This window comes from Onychomys torridus, chromosome 4 (genome assembly GCF_903995425.1).
Source record: "Onychomys torridus chromosome 4, mOncTor1.1, whole genome shotgun sequence".
Taxonomy (NCBI): Eukaryota; Metazoa; Chordata; class Mammalia; order Rodentia; family Cricetidae; genus Onychomys; species Onychomys torridus.
The window spans coordinates 110,622,300-110,637,483 of NC_050446.1; the positions used below are offsets into that span (position 1 = coordinate 110,622,300).

Consider the following 15,184-nt stretch of genomic DNA (forward strand, 5'->3'; position numbering starts at 1 on the left):
GAGCTAAACAGCAGTCACTGAAAACAGTATAAATCAGAGATTGGTTTAATGAGTATTTTTTTATATATATGATGGAAGAATTTGAGGCCATTAAAATGATATGCTTGGTATATTCAAATATAACAATGTATTTTCTAAAACTTTATGAAATTAAATCCTAAATTAAGCAAGTTAAAATAGGAAGCTATCTGGCTACATGTACAGTATTATCCCAAATAGAAATATATAAGAAAAATACTAAAATATTAATGTAAGCCACCATTGCTTGGTTGTGGGGTTATGGTTATATATGTACATATATGTTCAGAGGCCTTGTGTATTCATGAGTTACATATTCCTTCAATCAAACCAACATTCCTCAAAGGTAGTTTTAAAAATGAGTATGTGACTTTTTCTCCTTATGATTCTATAAATGCTGTCATCTAACAAATATTTGCATAGCATTTGCATTGTGTTAAATATTATAAGCAATCTAGAAATGATATATCATGCATAGGAGAACATATGTAGATTAAATGTAAGCACTGAATCTTTTATACAAAGAACATGAGTAGATATGGAGTTTAGTGTTGACAGATTCTCCAGAAATACTGAGTTATGAGTATACCCACAGAGACAGACAACACAGTATGAATTCTGGAATCTGTTAGATAGCCCTCAAAATCTGGCTTCACAGTCAACTAGCCATATAATCCTCAGCTAGTTATCTAGTTATTCAACCAATCTGGGTTGCTTTGTCTCTCAAATAATAACCCCTTTCTATAGTCAGAGGATTGTTGCTCGGTGAGGTTGGTGCTTACCACAGTGGCTGATACATATGGAGTACTTTATAAAAAAAGAACAGCCATGCATGCATAGAACAAGACTAGAGGAAAGATTACAGGAGAATGTTGGTTTTTCCTTTTTATTTTCAAGGCTATTCTATGTCTGAAAACATACTATATCTCTGTGTGAGTCTCTGTTTCTCTCTGTCTGTTTCTGTGTCTGTCTGTCTGTCTGTCTGTCTCTCTCTCTCTCTCTCTCTCTCTCTCTCTCTCTCTCTGTGTAGTGGTGTACACATGGGTATGAGCAGGTATATGGATGATAAAGGACAACTTTGAGTGTCATTTCTAGGAGTGTTATTGTGTGTTTTTGAGACAGGGTCTCTCATTAGCCAGGGCTCACCAATAGTCTAGGCTGTCTGGCCAGAAAGCACCAAATTGGAGCAAGTACAAAACTGAAGATCCCGCAGCACTGGAATTATTTGCACACACCACCATGCAAGTTTTTGTGTTTGTTTTTGTTGTTGTTTTACTTGAGTTCTGGGAAAACACCTTGGGTCTTTGTGCTTCCATAGCAAGCACTTTACTAACTGAATTTTCTTCCCAGCCCCTATTTACACTGCCTTTGAGATAGGAAGCAAATGTTACATCAGCATGAGAAAAAGGCGATCCAAACAGCATTTACCTCATTAAAAAGGAGTTCCCGTCTTTGTTGCTTCCGGAGGTCCATTTTCTTCACCGCCACTTGCTTTCCTGTGTGCTTCTCAGTAGCAATGCACACAATGCCTGTCGACCCTTCTCCGATTTTGATAAAGTTATCCAAATATTCCCTGGGGTCTCCTGGGCTGACCACAAGTTGCAGGGCAGCTCGGAACTGTTCATGGGATACCCTAGAGGGCTGCTGGTCTGAGGACGAGCCCCAGCTAGGTGGAGGGTAGGTGCTGGAGGAGATGCTAAGAGAACTCAAGTAAGAAGCGGTGGAGATGTACTGAGAACTGGTTTGCAGGGAAGGATGGTGGTACAAGGTGGCTTTATGGTACCCAGAAGGGTACTGGTGGCTGCTTGAAGAATAGCCTGATTTGCTTTGACTTTGAGGTAGTTTGGTGGGGCCTCTGGGGTAGGTGTCAGACCCTGACAGTGGAGGACTGAAGACCATCTGTGCTCGATCATAATCCACCTGGAAAGACAGATAGATGGGCAGCATTTACTAGATATGAATCTGAAGTCTATGGTTGGCAGAAGAAAGAGAAGAGACAGTACTGACAGGATCTAGCTGCATAGCTACAATTACCAGCTACACCCAGGAAAGAGCCTTCCCATACCCATGCTCTCTAGTCTTACCTCCAACCAAGGGATGATTTGATTCATATGTTCCTTATCCAAGATATACATTTTGTTTATGCCCTAAGTATGAAGGAAAGACCCCATGATGAAGGACATTGGCTCTCAGCCAGCATTTGGGGAGAAATTTCAGAGATAGGAAGGAGACTTTCCCCATGCTTCCAAACTTAATTCCTTGAATGTGTATGATATTCATACACACAACATAGTACCTTTATTTCTAAAAGGTAAAACATGGCTCCTGGTACTAAACAGCCTTTGCTTCCATGTGGAGTATAAAGTAAAATCATGACATTTTCACCAAGTAAGTTCAACTATAATTGAGAGTTAAAAAAAAATGCAGGTATTTATGAGAAAAGAATATTTGGCCTTGGCCAGCCTTCAACAAGATTCCAGGAAAGACCACTCCACTTTGGCTTTGAAGAGCAGGGTTGAGGGAAGTTGGTAGTGAAGAAGGAAGAGGGCAAGCAGAGGACAGAAGGGTGAGGAAACCAGCAAAGGGATCATTGCTGTGTCCACTCTACTGTCCCCAGGCTTGTGGGACAGTTTATCTCACTGAAATCACTTGTTCTGTCCTTTGTCAACCGCTCTGTCATGTGAGCACTTAAGAACCCTGCAGAGAAGACCATTCATCAAGAAGTAAGGCTTTCCTTAGTTTCTGTCTGTCACCATGCTGATGATGAGGGGAGGATGGGAACTGTCCCTGCCTCAGTGCTTGGCCTATAAAGGGGGATACTGACTGGTCAGATGAAGACACATGCAAAAGTTAGCTGTTCCAGCTTCAGGGACACAGCACTCCACTCAGATGGATCCACTACTTGCATATAGAGGAACATAATTAATATGTCCTGACTCTGATAACTTCAGTCAAAACACTCAGCATTTCTGAGCCTCAGTTTTCTCATTTGTAAAATGAAATAATGGTAAAAGTATTAGCATCTCATTCCTTAGATTGCAGGAAACTTTAGACGATTGTGTAGATATAAAAGGATTTAAATGGTGATGGGCCAATAAATTTTATGTACCATTACGTTCTATAAAGTACTTAGTACAATAATGGCAATATAAAAGAAAATAATGACCTCAAGAACAACAAAACTAGATAATATTTACAGAAGATGTGCAATATATCAGTGTCACATATGTTCCTGTACATTAAGTTCTTTTTTAAAATTTTATAATTAATTTAATTTTACATAATAGCCACAGATTCCCCTGTCCTCCCTCCTGCCCCACCTCCAATCTACCCCCCATTCCCACCTCCTCCAAGGCAAGGACTCCCCTGGGGATTCAGCTCAGCCTGGTAGATTCAGTTGAGGCAGGTCCAGTCCCCTCCTCCCTTCACCCAGGCTGAGCAAAGTGTCCCAGCATAGGCCCTAGGTTCCAAGAACTCATGCACTAAGGACAGGTCCTGGTCCTACTGACTGGGGGCCTCCTATATAGTTCAAGCTAATGGACTGTCTCATTTATCCAGAGGGCCTGATTCAGTTCCATGGGGCTCCTCCGCTATTGGTTCATAGTTCATGAAAAAAATAAGACAGAACTTTTAAATGTAATACATTGAATGATATGTTATAGTTAACTTACTCTAATAGTGCTGTGGATATCAGTCTGTATAAATAAAATGCTGATTGGCCAGTAGCCAGGCAGGAAGTATAGGCAGGACAAACAGAGAAGAGAATTCTGGGAACAGGAAGGCTGAGTCAGAGAGACGCTGCCAGCTGCCACCATGAGAGGATATTAAGATACCAGTAAGCCACAAGCCTCATAGCGTGGCAACTTATAGATTAATAGAAATGGGTTAATTTAAGATATAAGAACAGCTAACAAGAAACCTGCAACGGCCATACAGTTTATAAGCAATATAAGTCTCTGTGTGTTTATATGGTTGGGTCTAAGAGGCTGCAGGACTGGCAGGTGAGAGAGATTTGTCCTGACCATGGGCCAGGCAGGAGTGGAAGAAACTCCAGCTATATATTAGAAAATGGGAAGATTTCTAAGACCCTATGACTATACTTGTCTCTGTCTCTGTCTCTCTGTCTCTCTGTCTCTCTCTCTCGTGTGTGTGTGTGTGTGTGTGTGTGTGTGTGTGTGTGTGTGTGTGTGTAATGGGAGCAGAGAAGAAGAATATTACTGTAAAAACAATTAGTATCTTGCTTTACATTAAACTCCCATTAACCAAGGTCAGGCTCATCAGGAAGGTCAGCAGGAAGGTCCAAGTAAGGTCTTAAATTTTTATTTTTGAAAGCAGACCTTGGAACCTCAAATGCAGAGTCCTCATGGGGAGATTTTTTTTCTCTTATACTTAAGACAAAGTTGCATGGCTCTTCCATGAGCCTGTATAACTGATCTCTAAAGGTATATTACAGACAGCAAAGCCATGGCCGGCAGGAATTATAAACACTACTTCACATTGCATTTGGGTCATTTTCTCCTTTATCATCTGTCAGTAGCGTTATTAGGATCCACTCTGAGCAAGTAGCTTGTGGAATAAAAAAAAGAAGACCCATGCCTGCATGAAAGGGAAAATTTCCTCTTACAGACAAGACAGAATTGTTTTCTGAGAGCTAAATGTCTTTGAAATTAGGTATTTTAGATAAGAATATGCAATTGTCTTTCATGGCTGCTGGAAAGAGGTGCAGACTCTTAAAAAAAAGAGGAACAACCACAGCCACAAGAGACAGTTTTAGAACAAAACTAAGTGACTCAGAAAAATTAACTGTCTGCTTTAGGCAAGTGAACACATGATCTCTCCTCGGGGCCTTTATTCATCCATTCATGGGGCTGATAGCAGACAATCAGGCTTTCCAAAGGAAAAGTGTAGGTGTGATCCCCTGGGAATGTAGGGTCACTGAACTGCAGCCTTCACTTTGAACTTAACCACCTGCAGTGATGGAGGATAGTACTAGCTGATGTCTTTGGGAAAGGCCTCATTCCTTTTAATTGTTTTGTTTTCAATAAAGTTAAGGCTTGAAAAGATAAAATATCCTGCAAGCAACTCATGCCAATGACCTTGTAGCAGGAATGTTAAAAGTTCTTATTAATAAAATCAAACCTAAGGCCAGTTATTGGGGTGAATGCTGGAAGATCAGAGAGACAGAACAAGCCACAGCTTCCTCACCTCACCAGTTCCTCAGCTGGTCTTGTTTCCTTAGACTGCAAACTTCTGAGTCCTCATCCAAATGAATCTCAGCTAAACTGTGCTGCTCAAAGCCTAAAAGCTTAACCAGTCAAATGCTTCTAGTTTCTGGTCTTCATGTCTTATATATCTTTCTACTTTCTGCTGTCACTCCCTGGGATTAAAGGTGAGAGTCTCCATGCCTGGCTATTTCCAATGTGACCTTGAACTCACAGAGATCCACCTGGCTCTGCCTCCCAAGTGCTGGGATTAAAGGCGTGTACTACCACTGCCTAACCTCTATGTTCAGTATTGTCCTGTTCTCTGACCCCAGATAAGTTTATTAGTGTGCACAATATTTTGGGGAACACAATACCACCACATGACCCCACACTCCCAAGAGGATCATAGGACCGGTCACTTCTGCTGAAGTCTATCCTGTATTAACAGAATCAGGTTTCTGAATGTCCTGGACCCATAGCACATTGGCACCCAGATCTGATTTCTGGCCTGCCATGACATTCCCACCATTACTTGCCACCTACCTGGTCTGTACAATAAAAGCTGGGGCTCTTCCTTGTGATTAAAATGCCCTGGCATTTCCTTGGGGCCAAAGTTGGGGTCCCTTCCTATGGACTACTCTATTGAAAATCTGTTCTTGCAGGAAAAAATAAACAGCAAATGACAGGTATCGAGGACTATTCTAAGTACTCCAAGCACATCATGGCATTTCAACCTCACTTTAAACAATAAGACCCATAAGTGCTCTATTTTTATAAGAGGACTGAGTATGTTGAAGTAAGTCAGACAACAGCCTTAAAGCTAAGACAGTGGAATGGGAGTGTCAGCCTCCTCTGAGTTATTTGTCATTTGGGTCCTACATAAGTTCACTGAGACAGGCTTCAATGATGGGGGATGGGAATGGACAGAGGAGGGCAACGTGTGAATTGACAATGCCATAATGCCATTAAGGCATGCCATAATGTTCATCTGGGACCCTATGTTTCTGAGTGGCCTGGAGCAAAATTTAAAAAACTGGACCAGAAAATAATGAATGATAAGGTCTTTGGGAATGGGCTGAAAGAAAAACTATAGTTATATTTTTGTTCTTAACAGTCTTGTCTTAGATAAGTCTCCTAAATATACAAAAAGTGGTTGTCTCAGAAAAGTGAATTGATCATATATGTACACAACTCATTATTTTCAGGTTTGCTTTGGTCAAAATCAACTTTATATCAATGACATTGATGCCAGCTTTCATCTACATGCTCTTTTACAAAGAGAAGCCTAGTTGCTTTCCTATGATGTGACCACCTCCCCATCTGACATGCTCTTGACATCTGTACTCATTCCCCCAACTTATCTATATTTGAGAGTGGTGAAGCAGAAATGAATCTGCCTATGTATATTTTTATATGCATGTGCTCATGCAGAGGAGTCAAACTTGAACCATGAAATCTTTTCTTCATGTAGTTTACAGACATATTCTAGAAGAAAATGGAATAGCCATGGAATTTCATATAAATATGTCTCTAGTGTTTGTGAAGGGATATAGAGACCAATCATTTAGTAAAACCAGGGTGTAGTTGAGTTATAACATCAAAACAGGTGGAATTACTAAGTGAATCAATGCATCTCTCAGAACCCATGCCTTAAACCATTTCCAAAGCATGTGTGTAGGCAGTTTGCCCCCAAAGACCTCAGTGTGAGGGCTGAAGAGAAGAAAGCTGTAACACAGGAAAGTAAACAATAGAAACACCACAAAGACTGTTTCCCATTCCACCAGGGAAAGTAGGCCTGTGCTTTGTGAACAAGTAACTCCATAGGAATGACTTCCCTTCCACATACTCTAAAGGGAATTCCCATATGGCACAATGTAATAAAAGAAGGCTAGGTTGATTGTTTTGCAAATTATCACCCAGGGCTGCCAAACTGCTTAGCTGCATGGTGAGGAGACCACTAATGATAGCAGCACATTGGCTCTATTTGGAGAGGAAATTCTCTCTGCAGGAATCTTTAAAAATACAGACAGATGAATAAGGAGTCAAGCTTTCCTTCCTTTCTGGGTGGTGAAAAATATACACTTAGCTTTTAGTTTCCTGAAACCTTTTAGTACATCATATAAATTAATTCTTACAAAAATGTGCCCTTTCACATCTCTATTCAAAATGTAAAAAGGGGGAGAAAGGCTTATTATGTGGGGATAAATAATTCCCAGTCCACAGTTCGACCAGAATGCCCTTCTTCAATAAGTACACTGTCTCCAAGGATAGGGTTAGGTACAGGCTTGTGATGTATCAAGATTATAAGTAATTATAGCAACGAATTCATTTAATCAATCAATTTCAGCAGTGGTGCACTGCGGTGGCCAGGGCATACAGCTCCTCACCGCTATCAGTTGCCCCGATTACAGCTGGCTGTCAGCCAGAATTCCCTTGATCCATGTTAGTTAAATGCACATTAATCTGAATTTGGCAGTGTAATCAAGGACCTAACTGAACTGTGAAATTGAATTCTGCAGTAGAACATCATTTGACCATTTTATGCCAAGGCTGGAAAAAAATAGAGGGTGGGAGAAAGAACAGAAGGGAAAAAAAATCATGCTGCAGCTTCCCTTTGTCACCAGGACCTTGTGCATTGACATCAGGGGGGATGTGGCGGGATGGTGCGGGATGGTTGTGTGTGAGATGGCTGTGTTGTGCATCTGTCCTACAGAATGGTGACTGGGGAATGTTCCATGAAGGATGGAGATTATAGGGAAGGGAGACAGCTGCTTCCAGGGCTTAGTTGTGATGCTCCAGTACACCTTTTTGGAACACAATGAAACAAAGAGATTGCTCATCACAAAAAAGGGAAAAGGCAAACGGGGTGTTGCTTGCTCTACATAAATCAGAGTGGGATAAAAGAGAATCACAGTCCTCTATTGTCTGAGCATGGAAAGTACATCTTAAATTTTCCTGACTTGACTGAAAGACAAATGTTAACAGTACCAGCCTTGGCTTTGGAAAGGGAAAATGAGCATCTGTAAGAGAGTCAGGAAGAATCTAGTGCCATTTCCCTACAGAGACATTTTAGGGACTGGTAATTAGGAAAAGGCAACTCATTCATTCTAGTGGCCTTCCAGCTGTGCTCTGCAATTCCAGTTTCTTCCCTTTTATAGGTGGGAAGCACCACTGATGGGTGAGTTGATTCCCAGCTTGTTCACAGGCTTGCTGTGCATTCCTCCCTGAGGCGGATGGGCTCCTGCACCTCCATCCTTGGGTCTACAGTCAGTTGCTGTCTTCTGAGTTTGTCTCACTGCAGGGCATTAAGGAACCTCCTGTCGAACCCTAATAAAGTAGTTACTCTTGCTTCTGCCAAAGGAAAAACCTTGGTTTTTATTGATAAGAGTTTTCTTCCTGGTACTTACTTTCATTTATAAACTGGAGGTGTCAGCTTCATAGTGGACATTTCACATTTACACTGGCTGAATGATGGAGGCATATAGCACATGCTGCAATGTGGTGATGTATTGTTTACCCCAATAAACCTTGCCTGGGGATCAGAGAACAGAGCCAGGCACTAAATTAGACATAAAGGCCAGGCAGTGATGGCCCACACCTTTAATCCTATCACTCTGGAGGCAGAGATCCATTTGGATCTCTGTGGTGAGTTCAAGGCCACACTGGGCTATATGAAAGAAACAAGAACCAGGCAGTGGTTTAATCCCAGGAAGTCATATGGCAGGACACAGAAAGGTATATAAGGCATGAGGAAACAGGAACTTGCTCTCTTGAGGTTGAGGATTTTGTAGAGGTAAGTTAGTGGCTGGCTGTTCTGCTTCTCTGATCTTTCAGCTTTCACCTCAATATCTGGCTCTGGATTTTTTATTATAAGACCTTTTAAGATTTGTGTTACACTGCAAGCAGATGTTCAACTTGACAAAGAGGCAAGTGCTGCCAATGAGTAGTGGTGATTAGCAGCCCTTGTGACACTACAAGCGCTGAAGCATTCTCTTAAGTTGCTGAGGTGGGGATTGGGAAGTAGGTTAAACACTGGATGCTTAGACACGCTAGCGGCACTGCAAAGTATGTGCAGTGACAAACTGTTCAGTACTTTGAACAAGTTGCCAGGCAATCTCCCCAAACCACTGAGTTGGAATCTCACTTGTAATACATCTCATAGCAAGGATCCCGAAGAGACAGGTCTTTCCTGACTTGCTAAAGAAATGGTAGATGCACATTGTGGATGTTCAGATAAGTTGTTACTGACCTCTGCAAACAGGCTGAGAGTTGTTCTAAATGTCTACGTCTATGATGTGCACACTCTAGCACAATGATATTTCTGGCTTTTTTTCTACCTCCAAATTGGCATATGAAATTAGTCACAGTAATTGCTTCTCCTAACTTATGGAAGTTTCCTCCATTCAACAGCCTTACCATCCCTCAGTGCCTGAGACAATGTTCAGGGACTCTGAGCCCATGGAGATTGGCTCTTTGCTTCAGAATATTGTTTACATGTGTCAGGGTACTGAGAAAATTAGGGACGGACAATACCAGGTTAAATTCATTTTACCTTTTAATTTAGTAATGAAGAAAACTACTCATAATGACCAAAATACGACTTTACTTTAAACTACAAGAGCAGTCCTGGGAAGATGTGTATGTTCATATGTAAGCAATATTTACAGTCATACTTGCAAGGGCAGGCATTAAACATGACATGACATCATCCTTTTACATGCTTTATGTACCTTAGTGAGCACCCTACAGGGACTCGTATAGAAAGTAGACAAAGGTGAAGGCAATGGCACCCATTGTTATGTGAAGTGATTTAGTAATCCTCCTTTGTTTGCAATGTCTTCCACCTCCCCACCCTCAGTTTCTTGCTGCAGTCCCTGGGGGTCCAGTAGGATTGCCATTGCATCAAGCATCAGACTCCTAATGGGTTCCCAGAAGGTGGTCCACAGGAAAAATTGATGTTCCTGACTGAGTCTGAGCATGACGGTGCCACAAATAACAGTGAGTCACTGAACAAGTGATTCCCGAAGGCTGGCCACATAGGTCATAGTGATTTTCTTCCCTGAGAAAGCCAAACATCAGCCAAGCAGTGAAAACGGTCATTCCAGGGGCTCCAGAGGAAGTTCCAGATAAGCTTGCACACTTCTCTGTCTACCTATTGTTCTAGAGAAACTGTGACAGTCTTAATATGCCATCTATTTGGGACACTAAGAACAACATTGGCCTCTCTTGTTGCCCTTTATACAGGAGATGGTGTGTAAACTAGTCAAGATGTATAGGCACTTGGCCTCTGGTTTCTGTGAAGCATCTGAGAATTTAACTTTCATTCTAGAGTTTTGTGAGATATTTGATTACATTGTGTAAAGACACATTACTCAGATTGGTTTAATAAAAAGCCTAATGGCCAAAAGCTAGGCAGTATTTTCAGGGCACCAAGGAGAAAGCAAGGCATGTAGGAGGTGAAATAACAAGCCATGAGCCATGTGGCAGCATGTAAATTAATAGAAATGGGTTAATATAAGAGCTAGTTAAAAACAAGCCTAAGCTATCAGCCAAGCTTTCATAATTAAGAAGTCTCTGGTCATTATTTGGAAGCTGGCTGGCAGGACAGGGAAAGACTCACTGCACTAGAGAGTTAAGTAAACATTGTGTGGTAGGATCAGAGTTCTCATGATGTTCGCTAAGACTTTATATGACCTTCTGTGACCCATATCTCTAAATGATGACAGTCATAGGTATGGGGAAGGCCATAAGAGGAACTATGTAGGATGATATAACTTGTTCCTCTGGTTTAAAGATATACAAAGGATCACACACAGAGAGAATATTTATGACTGACTTTACCAGTGATGGTAAGATGTTTTCTAATTAGAAATAGTCCCAGGAATAAGGATTAATGCCATTTGCCATGTGCTAACTCTTTGATGTTTATTAATCTTATTTAATTCTTATCACAAACTCAGAGTACTAAAACACTGCACAGATGAGGAAATAGAGGCACAGACAAGCTCATATAGCATGTAAGTACTCAAATTTAGAAAATACTAGGCCTTGAATGCTTCTGAATTTGGTGATAAAATATGGATATTTTTAAGAAATTCCAAAAAGGCAATCACCCAAGGTAGAATAAATTCATAAAAAGTCTTACAGATCTACTCACTTAATTCTTTCTTTGCAGCTTGTGGTTTTAGTATTTACCCATAATTCATATTTATAGGTGAAGGGAAGGCACATCTGGAGCTTACTATGAACTGAAGGCACAAAGAGCTTTCCTTATGTACACGAATCTTGCCAGCAAAGTGAGGTCATCCAGCAGTGTATGTCTTGACTGGAAAGCCTCATATCCACTTCTTTGCCCATCAGAATTCCTCTAGGAAAGTAAGAATGTTCTGGAAGCATATACTATAGAGTCAGAGGGATGGAGGGATGTTTGAACCCTGGCTCAGCCACTGCATTTGTATTGTTGGAGAAGCCCATAAAGATAGCTTTCTGAAATCTCAGCTTCCTCAACTGCCAAACAAAGGAGCCTGAATTCTTCTGGACTAATAAGGACTGCATTGGACAATGCCTGCAGAAGACTTCTCACTGTGCTTAGAACACAGTGACCCTCATATTATAGCCACTTTCTGTATGTCAATATAGATACTGACATGTCTGCTACATGTATAAGTAGGCTCTTCTGAAATGAACTTGTTTAACCCTCAGCTGATATGATGAGGCAGGAACTGTCTATCACCATTTTATAGTTAAATAGGAGTCACAGTTAAGCAGTCACCCAGTTAGTAAGTGGCAGTGTTATGAATAAAATCTGAGCAGTTTATCTCCCCATACTCAGTCCCTAATTGCTTGAAAGTACTTGATCAAGGGCAGCTGTTGTAGTCACCTCTGGAGCTCATTTTATATAGTCTTACCTACAGTGAAGGGTGATACATTTTATTATTGCAGACATTTTATTATTATGAGTGAAGAATGGGAACTCTCACCATCTAATAAGGAAGAGTCTAGGAATGCTGTTATATATTCAGTAATGCCAGAACAACCCCTCACAACAACAAAATAACCAGGTACAAAACACCAGTAGTGTCAAGGTTAAGAAACTCCCACCTCTGAATGAAAGAGGATCAGGCCACCCAGATACTGAAATAACTTCTGACGCAACATCATTACGTCAGTGCTAGAAAGAGTTCACAAAGGCTGACAACAGGCTTGCTACTCTCAGAAGCTGTCTGTGTGTTACAGTGGATGCATCCCAGGGATTAAAACTAAAGAGCCTGACCCCAGTTGGTACATGAACTGAATGAGCATGATGTTAATGTGGCTCCCAAACCTTACTCCTTAACTTACAGTGGGGACAAGAAACATTGTTGTGAGGCTTAACGAAGCAGCGTGAGTATCTTCTGACACACAGCAAATGCTTGGTGCAACACTGAGTTGTCACTGCATCAGGAACTTCTCAGTGGCTTTATCCCAGGGTGTTCTGGTGGCACCAAGACACATGAGCCAACATCTGTCTGCCTGGGCCCTGGGGAGCACTGAATGAGCAACGTTAAACCCAAGATGATGGTGTTGTCCGCCAGGTTGCTGTATGGTAGATGTGTCTTCTGGGGAGAGAGGGGAGCATTCTTTTTCTCTCCTTGCTGGTTTCTGTAGTTCTGTGATGAGAGTGATGCTATACTTTGTTTGGCTTTTCTTTCCCACATTCTTTCCAATGTGAGTTAGAATTAAAATTAAAAAATGTTAGAGGACAAGACATCCGACTGGTGTCACACATATATACACATACATAACCCTCCTCATTTTTGCTACATGTATTTGTGCTTTTTTTTACTATGTGAACACCACCCACCCTCCTCTAGAAACTGTTGTGAGACAAAGCCAAATTATCTGAGTCGTGATAACTATTTCTTGCCTCAGCTGGAAATCCAAATGCAATTGGTTGATTTTGCAGAGTGCAGCTCTAAAGACAGAGGCACCTAACTGTTTTTAGAGAGATGTTATATTTTTAATCAAGTAAGTGTTTTAATTACCAACATGCTTCCCGCCTCCTGCCCTCCCACAAAACCTGCTCATCAATTCTCATGGGTTTGGGGGGATACAGGAGCATCAGCAGCTTGCTCCTTTGGAACCCTTGACTAGCAATGCTGAAAACCTCATGGCAGACAGTCTCATGTGTGACTACGTTCATAATTTTCCTGAGCCACAGTTGCTGATGCACTGTTTTTGGCCTTTAGAAAAGCTGGACTTAAGGGCAGGAGGTCTGTTTTGATATATATTTGAAAGTCTGCAGGAATGAAGCAAATACCCATTTTTGGCTCTGCCTCCTTCCCCTTCTTCCTCTTAGCGTAAAGTTCTGGAGAGCCCTGAAATGCATCATGAATTTTATCTGAAAATTCAGCAGAACCCCTGAAATAACACAGGCCTGCACAATGGAAAAGAGCTAGAGTGGGAGAAATGCCAGGCTTGAGTCTAGACTTTGTGTGTAGACAGCTAATTGAAATTCTGTGTGTCTCTAAACAACAGGGCTCTCTTCTGGGAAATGAGTGGGCAAGGCTTGCTACTACTGGTCATGCTAAATCCCAAAAACCTGTGGGGATGGGTGAAGTGGTCTAGACAGGATCTGAAGCACACTGCAGACCCATGTCCCTTCTAGTGGGAGAAGGCTTTATCTCCAGCCAACTCATTTTGAATCCTATGTGAAAAGGTGGGTCTGGGGATACCAAGTCAACATGTCAATTTTCAAAAAAGCTAGCAATCTCATAATTCAGGATTTATAAGTAAAAAAGGACTAATTATGTTAATGGGTCAAAAATGGCCCCAGAGCTGAAAGGTGCTGTATTTCAACAGTGTTTTCTCAAGAATGATGACTCAAACCAGCTCTTTCATGCTTGTTCAGGTATACTACAAATACACAAATTGGTTTGGTAGTCCTGGGGACTGAATCCAGGGCCCTGCCTGGGTATTCACGTACTCTACTACTCAGCCACATCTTACCCCTTTATTTTGAGATGGTCACTAGGCCTTGAGATTTGTTCTGTTGCCTGGGCTGGTCTTGTGATCTTTCTGCTACAGCTTGCTGAGTACTGAGATTATAGGAGTATGCTTCATGTCCAGCACATTCTTTAACTGAATTCTAAGTGTGTGACTTGACTCAGCAATTCAGCGTATTGACTTGCTTATTTGATTCCAGAATTGTGAAGGGGCTCCCTCTTCATGGTACTCATAGAAAGTGGTCTGTGCTAGAATTGGGCTCATTATGTCCAGTATAAGGATACATATATAGATAATATGTGGTTTTGGCTGTTTGCTATTGGCTTTTAAGACTTAGGTCCAGCAACTGCTTTGCAAAGAATGAAGTAAAAGTGTTTATGATACCCTAACCATGGACACTCAAATACATTTAATATGGTGAAATTAAAAACATTATGCTCATTTAAATTTTAACTGGAGGTATCTATTTCATGCCTTCTTTTCTCAGGATGCACTTCTAATATCTTACCTTAGAAACTAAAATAACAGGTCCTTTGCTTCTTCTAAGGTGTAGCTTAAGTCATTTCCTGTTTGCCCAAATAATTTCTCTTTAACATCTTAGATAATAAGCAAAGGAAAAATTTGACTGCAATTGATAAAGCAGATGGCTGCAGGAAGGCTGGCCCTGCAGGGTTGCTTATGTTAATAGACAAGCTGCTGAGGACAAAGCATTGGTACAAATGTAGGCAACATTCCTGATAATACTTATGGTCCTACTCAGACTGGCTTGAGACTCAAGGGACCTACAATCCATCCTCAGATCCTTCTTTTCTGCTTCAGTTGTACAGGTCAGGTACCAAGTCATTCGTATGTTACCATGGACAAATCAACCACTCTCTGGGCTATTGCTAAATGGCTTACATGCTCATGGAAATGGTGTACTTTTAACTCACTTCTTCAAAGTGAGGGATATGGTGGACCTGTCAATTTTCAAAGCA

At 41.3% G+C, this 15,184-nt stretch overlaps 1 protein-coding gene across 1 annotated transcript in view; it reads right to left on the minus strand.

The window, feature by feature from the left end:
* The window catches only part of Pak5 (p21 (RAC1) activated kinase 5), a 100,078-nt gene that overhangs the window by 28,043 nt on the left and 56,851 nt on the right, over nt 1-15,184 (minus strand). Inside the window, exon 3 of the mRNA XM_036184963.1 lies at nt 1,447-1,938. Coding sequence (XP_036040856.1) covers nt 1,447-1,938 — 492 coding nt within the window. The remainder of the gene's footprint in view (nt 1-1,446; nt 1,939-15,184) is intronic.